This window comes from Mobula birostris, chromosome 2, assembly GCF_030028105.1.
Source record: "Mobula birostris isolate sMobBir1 chromosome 2, sMobBir1.hap1, whole genome shotgun sequence".
In the NCBI taxonomy this organism is placed as follows: Eukaryota; Metazoa; Chordata; class Chondrichthyes; order Myliobatiformes; family Myliobatidae; genus Mobula; species Mobula birostris.
Genome location: NC_092371.1, coordinates 163,691,051 through 163,703,309, shown reverse-complemented (window position 1 = coordinate 163,703,309; position 12,259 = coordinate 163,691,051). Strand labels below are relative to the sequence as shown.

At 41.2% G+C, this 12,259-nt stretch overlaps 1 protein-coding gene across 1 annotated transcript in view; it reads right to left on the bottom strand.

Moving 5' to 3' along the window:
• Nucleotides 1–12,259, bottom strand: part of rab23 (RAB23, member RAS oncogene family) — a 51,662-nt gene that overhangs the window by 21,566 nt on the left and 17,837 nt on the right. The window contains exons 4-5 of the mRNA XM_072250620.1: nt 4,410–4,566; nt 2,040–2,122 (exon numbers count right to left, since the gene is read on the bottom strand). Coding sequence (XP_072106721.1) covers nt 2,040–2,122; nt 4,410–4,566 — 240 coding nt within the window. The remainder of the gene's footprint in view (nt 1–2,039; nt 2,123–4,409; nt 4,567–12,259) is intronic.

Sequence of the window (12,259 nt, the reverse complement as noted above, 5' to 3'; positions counted from 1 at the left end):
TGGAAGGACTGTTTGGGGCCCTGAATGGTGGTAAGGGAGGAAGTGTAAGGGCATGTGTAGCACTTGTTCCGCGTACACGGATAAGTGCCAGGAGGGAGATCAGTGGGGAGGGATGGGGGGGACGAATGGACAAGGGAGTTGTGTAGGGAGCGATCCCTGCGGAATGCAGGGGGGGGGGGGAGGGAAAGATGTGCTTAGTGGTGGGATCCTGTTGGAGGTGGCGGAAGTTACGGAGAATAATATGTTGGACCCGGAGGCTGGTGGGGTGGTAGGTGAGGACCGGGGAACCCTATTCCTAGTGGGGTGGCGGGAGGATGGAGTGAGAGCAGATGTACGTGAAATGGGGGAGATGCGTTTAAGAGCAGAGTTGATAGTGGAGGAAGGGAAGCCCCTTTCTTTAAAAAATGAAGACATCTCCCTCGTCCTAGAATGAAAAGCCTCATCCTGAGAGCAGATGCGGCGGAGACGGAGGAATTGCGAGAAGGGGATGGCGTTTTTGCAAGAGACAGGGTGAGAAGAGGAATAGTCCAGATAGCTGTGAGAGTCAGTAGGCTTATAGTAGACATCAGTGGATAAGCTGTCTCCAGAGACAGAGACAGAAAGATCTAGAAAGGGGAGGGAGGTGTCGGAAATGGACCAGGTAAACTTGAGGGCAGGGTGAAAGTTGGAGGCAAAGTTAATAAAGTCAACGAGTTCTGCATGCGTGCAGGAAGCAGCGCCAATGCAGTCGTCGATGTAGTGAAGGAAAAGTGGGGGACAGATAACCAGAATAGGCACGGAACATAGATTGTTCCACAAACCCAACAAAAAGGCAGGCATAGCTAGGACCCATACGGGTGCCCATAGCTACACCTTTAGTTTGGAGGAAGTGGGCGGAGCCAAAGGAGAAATTATTAAGAGTAAGGACTAATTCCGGTAGACGGAGCAGAGTGGTGCTAGAGGGGAACTGATTAGGTCTGGAATCCAAAAAGAAGTGTAGAGCTTTGAGACCTTCCTGATGGGGGATGGAAGTATATAAGGATTGGACATCCAGGAATGGCAGGTGTGCAATAGTCCTACCCTGCCATTCATATATTATTAATTTTGGACTGCACTCCTGAGGTTTTAGTTTATTTTATGTATATATTCTTTGTCATGCTGCAAAACGTTGAGCTGCTAAACTGTGTTTCATTGCTCCACAACAATGACAATAAAGATATTCTTCTTCTTCTTCTTACTTGTTTTTTGCATGATTTTTTATCTATTCAATATACATATACCGTTTAAGATTTATTTATTATTATGTTTTTCTCCTATATTTTGTATTGCATTGAACTGTTGCTAAGTTAACAAATTTCACGACACATGCTGGTGATAATAAACCTGATCCTGATACCAATATTGCCAGTTATTAAAACAATTTGATGAGAAGAATTGTTCAAATATCATTCAAAATACAGCTGGATTTCGAAAATATATTTCAAGAAATCTTTATATGACAGCAGAACATAGTGTGCCTCCTGCAATCAAACACATCATACGCAAGAAACAAATTGTTCTACATAAATTAGTTTTTTTTGTTCTGCATGTGAAACTGAAGAGAAGGAACTTCTGTTATACATCACTGTCTGCATACCCAGGTATATTTATTTATATAGCATGGAACAGAACCTTCTGGCCCAGTGAGCTGCATCACCCAGCAACCCATCTATTTTACCCTAGCATAATCACAGGACAATTTACCCTGACCAATTAATTTACTAACCGATACATCTATGGACTATGGGAGGAAACCAGAGCACCCAGAGGAAACACAAGTGGTCACAGAAAGAATGTACAAACTTCTGACAGACAGCATCAGAAATGAACTCTGAACTCCAATGCCCCCAAAGCTCTATTAGTCACGCTAACGACTACACTACTACGGTGCCCTATGGAGTATAGTAACGAAAGCCACTCATCATAATCTTAATGAAACAATGTTCTTAATTACAAACCAAAAACTGATGGAATCGAATAAAATACAAGGTTAGATGTGAAAAATCCATAAGATAACTCACCTTCATTCACATTCAAATCCTCCTTCACAGAAGCCCGATAAAATCTTAGCTTCAACCTTTTAGCAAGAGCCTCTGCTTCTTCACTACATTTCAAATCAGAATTAAAACAGATATAAACTTGAGTACTTTATCTTTTTGACATTAATAGAAATAAGATTATGCTGATTCTGTAAAGGTAACAGTTTGCATGTATAAACTTTTACTTCCTCTATATCATTTGTTGCCGTTGAAGGTTTTGATATCAGAAAACAAATAAAGAATACAAATTTACAAAAGGGCAAGTGGAAATCTTGAACACTCACTCCACTGCCCCAGAGACAAGTACATTGAGGCTGGAAACCTTTTGCAACTGTGAAAAATGAAAATGGTAAATGTTTGATAGGTAATTACACAATTCAGAATGAACCAGAGAGAAACTTAGCTCTGATCTTATTAAAGAGTGAAGCAAACTCATTGTAGGTTGTGTACGCTGCAGACTTGGTATACTGTTCATAGAGGGAATGAATGTTGCAGCTGATGGATGTCTATTGTCTGTAAAATGCAGTGTAATTACTTGCCAAACACACTATTACAGAATCTCTTGCCTGTGCTGTCTACCACTGAGAATAAGGACAGCAGCAAGTTCCACTCCAAGTCACATTTTCACCTAATTAGTGCTGCATATATCCAGCTAAATGGCAAGCTTGTGTCTTGTGAATGATGGAACTGATGCTAGGCTCTTTTTTTTAAAGGCTGAAATGGATGTGGAGTTGAGTGCTCCTGTCACACCCAAGACAAGAGTAGCAATAGGTCTTATTGTTTCTGGATCACACTGGTCAAGGGATGCCTTTTATCATTTTGGTTATGACTGACAGCAGACTGATCTGATTAGCTGGTTTAGATTTGCCCTCCCTTTTGAGACATGATTTTTCACATTTTTTCCACCTGGTAATTTTCCACATGACTGCTGCGGAATGTAGCAGCTTGACTTGGAGTTGGGAAACTCCTTTTCTATTAAATGTAAGCTTTAGGTCTCAAAATGTTTCCCTTACCCAATTTAAATTCTTCCTTCCTATTCTTGTTGATGTTGAATTTGTCTTGATTACTCTGAAATTGAGCTATTGGTATCTCAGTCATTTTAGTCATCATTCCCTTCTGATAGTTTGATTTCAATTTTAGTCATTCACTTGTAATGTTAGCTTGGGTATTTATGATAATAAGTAACAAATAAACACACAACTGCTTCATTGAGGTGTAACAAGCTTTGTATGGGTCAAGTGGGAATTGGTTTAAATAAAACTTTCAAAAGACATTCATATACAACAGAAAATCTGCAGATGCTGGAAACCCAAGCAACACACACAAAATGCTGGAGGAACTCAGCAGGCAAGGCAGCACCTATAGAAAAGAGCACAGTTGACGTTTCAGGCCAAAACCCTTCAGCATGACATTTATATTATAGTTTAAGCCTCTGACTGAAGCAACTTGTCAACATAGCTTTAAGGTGTCCTAGGATCTGGCATGTAATGGTTAATCAACAGTATTTGGGATGTTATCTTGTGGATAGTTGAGGAATCCAGACTCTAAGTCATTCAATCCCATGGTGCTGCAAAGATGTGGTGATGGGCACTGTGCTGGATGCAAGTTGAAGCAGCTGGCTGGATCAAGCATAATCAGATTCAATACTTTCCCACTACATAGGAATTCTCTGGGTGTACCTGTAAGCTACCACAGTGTGCAATTGCCTGCTGTTATATTACATTCTTTCAGTCACTTCTTGTGTGTTTCTCTCTTCCATTTCCACACAGTGATCTGAGGTTTCATTTCAAGAAACTAAGACTCTAGCTGGCTACTCACTTTACCACAGAGTCTAGGGCTTTGGCTGCCTAGGTCCTAAGATTTGGAGTTTTACATATGTAGCACTCTAATGCTTCAAACATCTTTTAGGTTTGTTAAGCCAAACTCATTGAGAAATTTTCTGGTCAAAAATACCTTCTGTGGGAGTTAAGAGTCATATAAGACAGAAACAGGACCTTGGGCTCACTGTGTTCATCCTAACCATCTGGTATCTATCTATACTAATCCCATTTATTAGCACTTGGTCCATAATTGCTTCAATTACACTCTGTGGCAGTGCATTCCATGTTACAACCACCTGCCAGGTGAATAAAAATGCCCTCAAATTCCCTCCTAATAGTCATCTTAAACCCATGTCTTCTGTTTTGGACATTTATGTTCAAGTTTACTTGATAACATTCCTGTGAAACACACTGGAATGTTTTACAATATTAAGGCACTTTATAAATACAAAGTTACATATTTCAACTATATGAAATTGAATAATTTACAATGCAAGTCAACTTCAGTCAATCAAAAATGTTATTTACATACTTTTTAAGTACAGTTTCATCCAGGAGGTCTATTTTGTTCTGTACCAAAACGGTAGGGATATCTCCGACTTCAGCCTCAACCTTTTCCTTCCAACTTGAGATAGCCTCAAAAGACTCTCTATCAGTGGTGGAAAATACCAGCACACATGCCTGAGCACCTGTGATCAATTATCAAAGCAACCAAATTAAACATTGGACTGATCTCACTTGAGCATTATGACTATACATTGAGTACATATACATTTATGTATTACATATACATGCATTACTCATTGAGAAATTTTCTGGTCATTTTGAATTCTGTCCCACTGCAATTATTCTACAATGTGGTCTTGACAATATTATGTTGTAATATCAGAACATTCACTACTCTGGATCATAGATGAACATCTCCAACAACAGACATTTATATAGCATAATATGGCTTTTCTCAGGAGTTACCTTTTGATATTGAATCCAATAATCAAATAGAGGAATAGAAGGGAAATTTGGTCAAGGAAGTAACGTTTGAGCTACATGTTAAAAGGGGAGATGCAAGTAGAGAAGGTGTGTAGGGAGCACATCCCAGAAAATAGGGGTTTTTGAGGGCAAAGAAAGATTATTAACCTTGAAGCCATTAAGTTTGACAATGACCAAGGTGAGAGCTGGAGAAGTGCAGTGTTATGTTTTGTAACTCAAAAACTAAAAGAAAAAGAAACACAGGAAGCACGAGAAAATAGTGTACTTTGTTTTTACTTACTGTGAGACATGCACATATACGTTGTGGTGTAATGACATGTGGCATTTAAGTACTTCTTCCATACAACCCATAATTATGTAAACAAAGCATGCTTAATCAAACAATATGTTTACATCGGACCAACAGGCTCCGGGACAGCTTCTTCCACCAGGCCATCAAACTGCTTAATTCATGCTGACGCAACTGTATTTCAATGTTATATGGCTATCCTGTTGTACATAACATTTATTATAAATTACTAAAATTGCACTTTGCACATTTAGACGGAGATTTAATGTACAGATTTTTACTCATGTATATGAAGGAGGTTATACAGTCAATTCAATTCAAAATTACTGAAATATTAAGTACACAACACTACGCTCCTTCCTGCTTAGCAAAACATCCAACTCAACATAGAATGCATCTCAACTCACATATGTAAGATATTGTGTGTGGACAAACTTTTCTGCCAAGTCATCTGCAGCTGGGTGGTACATGCAGATGTAATACATCCTATTCCACTAATTTTCAGGAATGACTGCAACTGTTCCGCAAAAAACTGTGGTCCATTATCCCTAAGTGTCCTGGACCTTCATAAAGAATGTTTCTCAACACAAGGCTGTAGTGGAGGCTATTGGGAACACTTCTGGCCATTTTGTAGCTGCATCCACTTCTACCAAGATATTTGTGTCCAAGAACAGTCCAGCAAAATCCACATGAAACCTCTGGCCATTCCAAGGGATGGAGAGGTGCTGTTCTAGGCATCTTCTGGACGTGTTGACATTCTGAACAGTGCATAGCAAGCTTCTCAGTCTAATCTCAGGTCACCAAAGCTTCGAACCAACACATTCATTTTGACGACACGTAGATGACCGGCATGTATTTCCTTCAACACTTTACCTCTCAGCTTGGATGGTAAAACAACTCTCAGTCCCTACATAAGGCAACCTCCATTAAAGGCAAGTTCATCCTGGCACTGGTTAAACATGAGAGAACTGGAATTTCTGCTGCTCATTCCAGCCATTTTGGGTTGCCATGTAGACCTGAGACAGTATGGGATATTTTCTGGTTTCCTTTTGGATCATCTCTGCAGTGACAGGGAGACTTCTGTTGCAATCTGCAGCATGTAAAATGCCTCTTAACAGACTACAAAATTACATCAACGATCTTCAGATTTCATATTTGACATTTAAATGTGGAGCTGTTAAAAGCGAACCCTTAAAGCGTGGTGCCTTGAAGAGTCAACACCAAGGCTGAAAATGCCAAAGGAGAGGTGGGATTCAGTTCATGCTGAAGCACAAAGGGATGAGGCCTCCTCTGCCTACTACCTTGTTAGCGAATGTACAGTCACTTGAAAATAAGAGTGACGATCTCAGGGCAAGGCTGCTCTATCAGAGGCAGATCAGGCAGATCTCAATTGTTTGTTGCATTGAGACTTGGTTAACAGCAAACACACCAGACGCAGCTATCCAACCAGAAGGTTTTACGATTTTCAGAATGGATCGAACCTCAAATTCTGATAAAGAAAGAGGTGGTGGTGAATGCTTTTTAGTCAATTCTCGTTAGTGCACACATGTTGGGGTTCTGTCAACTTCCTGTTCCCCTAACTTAGAACAACTATTAAATATAAACCACACAGTTTGCTTCGAGAGTTCTCATCTGTGATCCTCACCACCAGTGGCCAATTATGAGCAAGCACTCGCGAAGCTGCACAATGTCTGTAAACAAGAAACGGTGCATCCTGACGCATTTCAAATTATAGTCGACGGCTTTAACCAGGCCTGTTTGAAGAAAATCCAGCCCAGTTACCACCAGCATATAACCAGTTGCACCAGAGGTCCCAATACAATAAACCACTGCTACTCTACAATAAGGAAAGCCTATTGTTTCTTCCCGAGACTGCATTCTGGTAAGTTGGATCATTTGGCTGTCCTGCTACCTGCATACAGACAGAGCCTAAAGAGCAAGGCTCCAAAGATCAATAAAAGCAAGAGGTGGTCACAGGAGGCTGAGGAACGGTTACAGGATTGCCTTGAATCAGTGGACTGGGCCATGCTCAAGAACTCATCCGAGGACCTGAATGATTACACCGGGTTTGTTGCATACTTTATTAGAACAGCTGTGGATGAGTGTGTCACCACAAAACTGTTCGGGGATTTCCCCAATCAGAAGTCCCGAATGAACAATGAAATCTGGAACCTGCTGAGAGCCAGATCAGAGACATTCAAGTCTGGAGATCAAGAATACTACAAGAGATGCAGGTATGATCTCCAGAAATCCTCTTGGGCGAAGTGGAAATTCCGGACTGGACTGGAATGAACAAGGGATGCTCGACAGCTGTGGCAGGGTTTGAATGCCATAACCTCCTACAAAGCTACATCTTGCGACATAGTTAAAGCAGAGCTTCGCTTCCAAATGAGCTCAAAGCCTCCTATGCTCACTTCTGACCACCAGAACAGGGAGGAACCATTGTGCATCCGAATGTCTCCTGATGATCCTTTGGTCTCAGTATCTGAAGATGACATGCAGGCTGCCTTCAAGAGAACGAATCCAAGGAAAGCATCCGATCCGAATGGAGTACCCGGTCAAGTACTAGAGACCTGTGCCAACCAACTGGCTGGTGTATTCATGGATATCTGTGGCGGTGTGTGGCACCCACCTGCTTCAAACAGGCTTCAATCGTACTGGTGCCAAGAAAAGTGTGGTAACCTGTCTACATGACTATCGCCTAGTGGCACTTACATTCACAGTGATGAAGTGTTTTGAGATGCTGGTGTTGAAACATATCAGCTCCTGCCTGAATGGTGGCTTGGATCTGCTCCAATTCACCTACCAAACCAACAGGTCTACAGCAGATGCCATCTCATTGGCTCTTCACACAACCCTGGACCATCTGGACAGCTAAGATGCATACATCAGGATGCTCTTTATCAATCACAGCTCAGCATTTAACACCATCATCCCATAAGACCAGAAGACATAGGAGCAGAAAGGCCATTCGGCCCATCGAGTCTGCTCCACCATTCAATCATGGGCTGATCCAATTCTTCCAGTCATCCCCACTCCCCTTCTTTCACCCCATACCCTTTGATGCCTTGGCCATCAAGAATCTATCTATCTCTCCCTTAAATACACCCAATGACTTGGCCATCACAGCCACTCGTGGCAACAAATTCCACAGATTTACCACCCTCTGACTGAAGTAATTTCTCTGCATCCCAATTCCAAAAGGACGTCCTTCAATCCTGAAGTCATGCCCTCTTGTCCTAGAATCCCCTACCATGAGAAATAACTTTGCCATATCTAATCTGTTCAGGCCTTTTAGCATTAGGAATGTTTCTAAGAGATCCCCCCCTCATTCTCCTGAACTCCAGGGAATACAGCCCAAGAGCTGCCAGATGTTCCTCATACAGTAACCCTTTCATTCCTGGAATATTTCTTGTGAATCTTCTCTAAACCCTCTCCAATGTCTCTGAACCCTCAAAACTAATCAGTAAACTCCAAGACCTGGGCCTCAATACCCACTTCTGCATTTGAATCCTGGATTTCCTCACTTGTAGACCCCAATGAGTTTGGATTGGCAAAAACATCTCCTCCGGTCTCCATCAGCTCAGGAGCACCGCAGGTATGTACAGTACACTTAGTCCCCTGCTCTACTCACTTTACACCTAATACTGTGCAGCTAAGTACAGCTCTAAAACCATTAACAAGATTGCTGACGACACAACTGTTGTGGGCTGTACCAAAGGGGGTGACGAATCAGCATACAGGAAGGCAATTGAAAACTTGGCTGAGTGGTGTAACAACAGCTTCTTACTCAATGTCAGTAAGACCAAGGAACTGATAGTTGACTTCATGAGTCAGTAACCCTCGGAGGATCAGAGATTGAGAGGGTCAGTAACTTTAAATTTCTGGGCGTCACCATCTCAAATGACCTGATCTGGACCCATATACAAATATTATTGTGAAGAAAGCACAAAAGCACCTCTACTTCCTCAGGAGTCTGCTGAAGGGTTTCGGCCAGAAATGTCGACTGCACTTTTTTCCATAGATGCTGCCTTGCCTGCTGAGTTCCTCCAGCATTTTGTGTGTGTTGTTAGCATTTCCATGATTAGTCGTCCTCTTGAATTTGTAATTGTGTCCTCTAAGAAACAGAGATATCTCTGTATTTGTGCTGCTGCTGTGGATTGAAAATGGACACTAGCAGTTGATGGTCAGTAATGAGGGTAAATTCACTAACGTTTTACACCCCAAACCAGACTCAAGGCCAGTCAATCTGTGCGTGATTTTTCTCTGCAGCATTAAGGGAACATGGTACAAAGGCTATGAGGCTCTCACTTCCATCACTCTTAACATGTGACATTACTGCAATTATACTTTAAGACGGGGCGTCACAGGCAAACTTCATTGGACAATGTGGATCATAATGTGAGTATAATGTCTGACATCACCATTTCCTTCAACTTTTTGAAAGCCATCTCACACTGCTTTGGCCATTGCTATTTCTTCCCTATCTATAGTAATGAAGTTCAAGGGTTGGAGCACAGTAGCCTGGTTTGGCAGGAACCTGTTATAGACAAATCCTAAAAAGGACTGCAACTGTGACATGTCCTTTCACCTTGGAGCATCCACCACTGCTTGAATTTTCTCAGCACACTTGGGTAATCCTTGTGCATCTATGGTGTGACTACGGTAAGTGATACTTGGTTTAAAGAATTCACACTTGTGGTGTCATACTCCGAGCCCATAATCGTCTGATCTTTTTAACACTGTCTTGAGATTTTGGAGATGTTCCTTTTCATCCCCACCAGTAAAAATGATGTCATCCAGGTGATACGGAACTTGGTCCATAGCTTTCAACCAGAGTGCAGGTACTACTCCAAAAATAAGCCTATTATAGCGATAAAGCCCTTTGTGAGTGTTTATGGTGAGAAACACTTTGGACTCTTCTTCCATCTCCATCTGTAAGTAGGCCTCAGCTAAGTCCATTTTGCTAAAGTGTCTTCCTCTCGAAAGGTTTGCAATGATATCTCTGTCCTGGGCAGAGGGTATTGATCTACTTTCAGTACTGGGTTGATGGTGACCTTAAAAAAACACCAAAGATCCTGGCAGACCAATTCTTCTTGGCTATTGGGCTCCACTCAACCTTGGAAAGAATTCCTTCAGCCTCCATGCAATCTTGCTGACTGGGTACTTTATTATGGATGGTATAAGGAACCGGGACGGGCTTTGCAAAACTTAGGTATGGCATTTTCAGTTAACACTATTTTTACCCTTAAAATGTCAGAGTTTTCTAACACCATCCTTGAACACTGCTAAGGCATCATCTAGTACCTTTCTTAATTCGCTTTCGGTTGACTCTATTACAGGGGATGTAGCATGCAAATTGTGGATAGATCTCCAATCAGGTTATAGTTGTCTTAGCCAATCATGTCCACACAATGCTTTCCACCCAAAGCACACAGCAAAACCAGCACTCATTTCTCATCAGGTATTCCATTTGCTTTAAAATACTGCTCTATTTGCTCAGTATACAATATCCAGTTATTTGTTGTGAAATCGAAAGCATCTATCTTTCCGACATAGCTAGCCATTTCTGCTTCTTTTTATATTTACGATTATTATCACCCGATACTCTGTTTATAAACCTGTGAATTTGTCCGTTATCTTCCATTTTAAAAAAACTCAACTATTTCTGTAACTTCCCGAAGAAGCATGTGCTGCCCTTTTTCTGAAAAAAAACTGGCCATTTCTCCCTTCTTGAAAAGTACCCATACTGCACTTTCTATTTTAAACTTGAGCATCTCACTATGCTTCAACAGGTAGTCGTCTCAAGGTTCATTTTAAAACTTACTCGTCACCACTTATATTTTGTCACTTTAAAACTAATCAAAAGAAAAGCATGGGGAACCCGGGGATTAACGTACACTTCATTTTTACTTTTAGCAAGGCAGGCACATATAACGTCATGACGTATGGCACTGATGTACTTCTTACATGTAACCCACAATGAATTATGTAAACAAAGAGCGCTAAATCAAACCATATGTATGCAAAATTACTCACTCAATATTATTGAAATATTAAATGCACAACAGTGCTTGCTGGGTTACCGTACAAAGAGACATGAGAAAGAAATAACATGATTGGTGCTGCATAAAAGATTGATGTTATGCCAGTCAAAACATCAGATTGACCCAAGTGCTCTGGTTCCATCTACCCATTATCCCTTCCCCATCTAATTTCACCTGCCATGTATGAGCCTGTCTCAACCCATCTTTCCCACTGTTTCCATCTGCCCATCATTCCCACCCCATATTATTTCACCTGTTACTTACCCACCCTCCTCCATCCTGCTATAGGTATACTGACAATTTTTCGTAAACAAAAGAGATTTGGTCGATACTGGAAATCCAGAACAACAAAAAATGCTGGAGGAACTCAGCAGGTCAGACAGCATCCCTGACATGCTGAGTTCTTCCAACATTTTGTGAGACAATATATCCTGTTCCCACTTAGTCCTAATGCAGAGTATTCACCCCTAATTTTGCTTCCACAGATGCTGATTGATCTGCTGAGTTCTTCCAATGTTTTGGTTTTGTACAAATTGGAAATTCTGCTTCAGCCAGAGAGTGATATTGGTGATTACAAAACAACATTTTGTAATTGGATTAATCACAATGACATTGGATTTCTTAATAAAAACAGAGGAAATTTGATCCTGTCCAGTACTAGATTTCAATCTGATGCTTTAGATCGAAGGAAGGGATTCAAGTGAGGAAAGGGAGAGCTGAATGTTGTCAATGTGGAAACAAACAGAATATTCTCAGACAATACAATGTGGCAGCATGTTGGAAGGGGAAGTGGACGTAGGGTGGCAATGATAGTTCATTGAGATCAACCACAGGTAAAGCAACAACTATAGAAAGAGGGGTCTCCATTGGTCATTTAGAAGTTACTGATAGATTAAAAAGAGTGGAATCAGTGCTGTCCCACACAGCTGGACAAAAGTGGAACAACATAGAAGAGGCAAAATAATTATTTGGAAAATACAAGGGTTAGCCTTCCTGGTAGCATTTAGGTTGACATGTGTGACTTCTGCATCACAACTGGACAACAATCCAATTGAA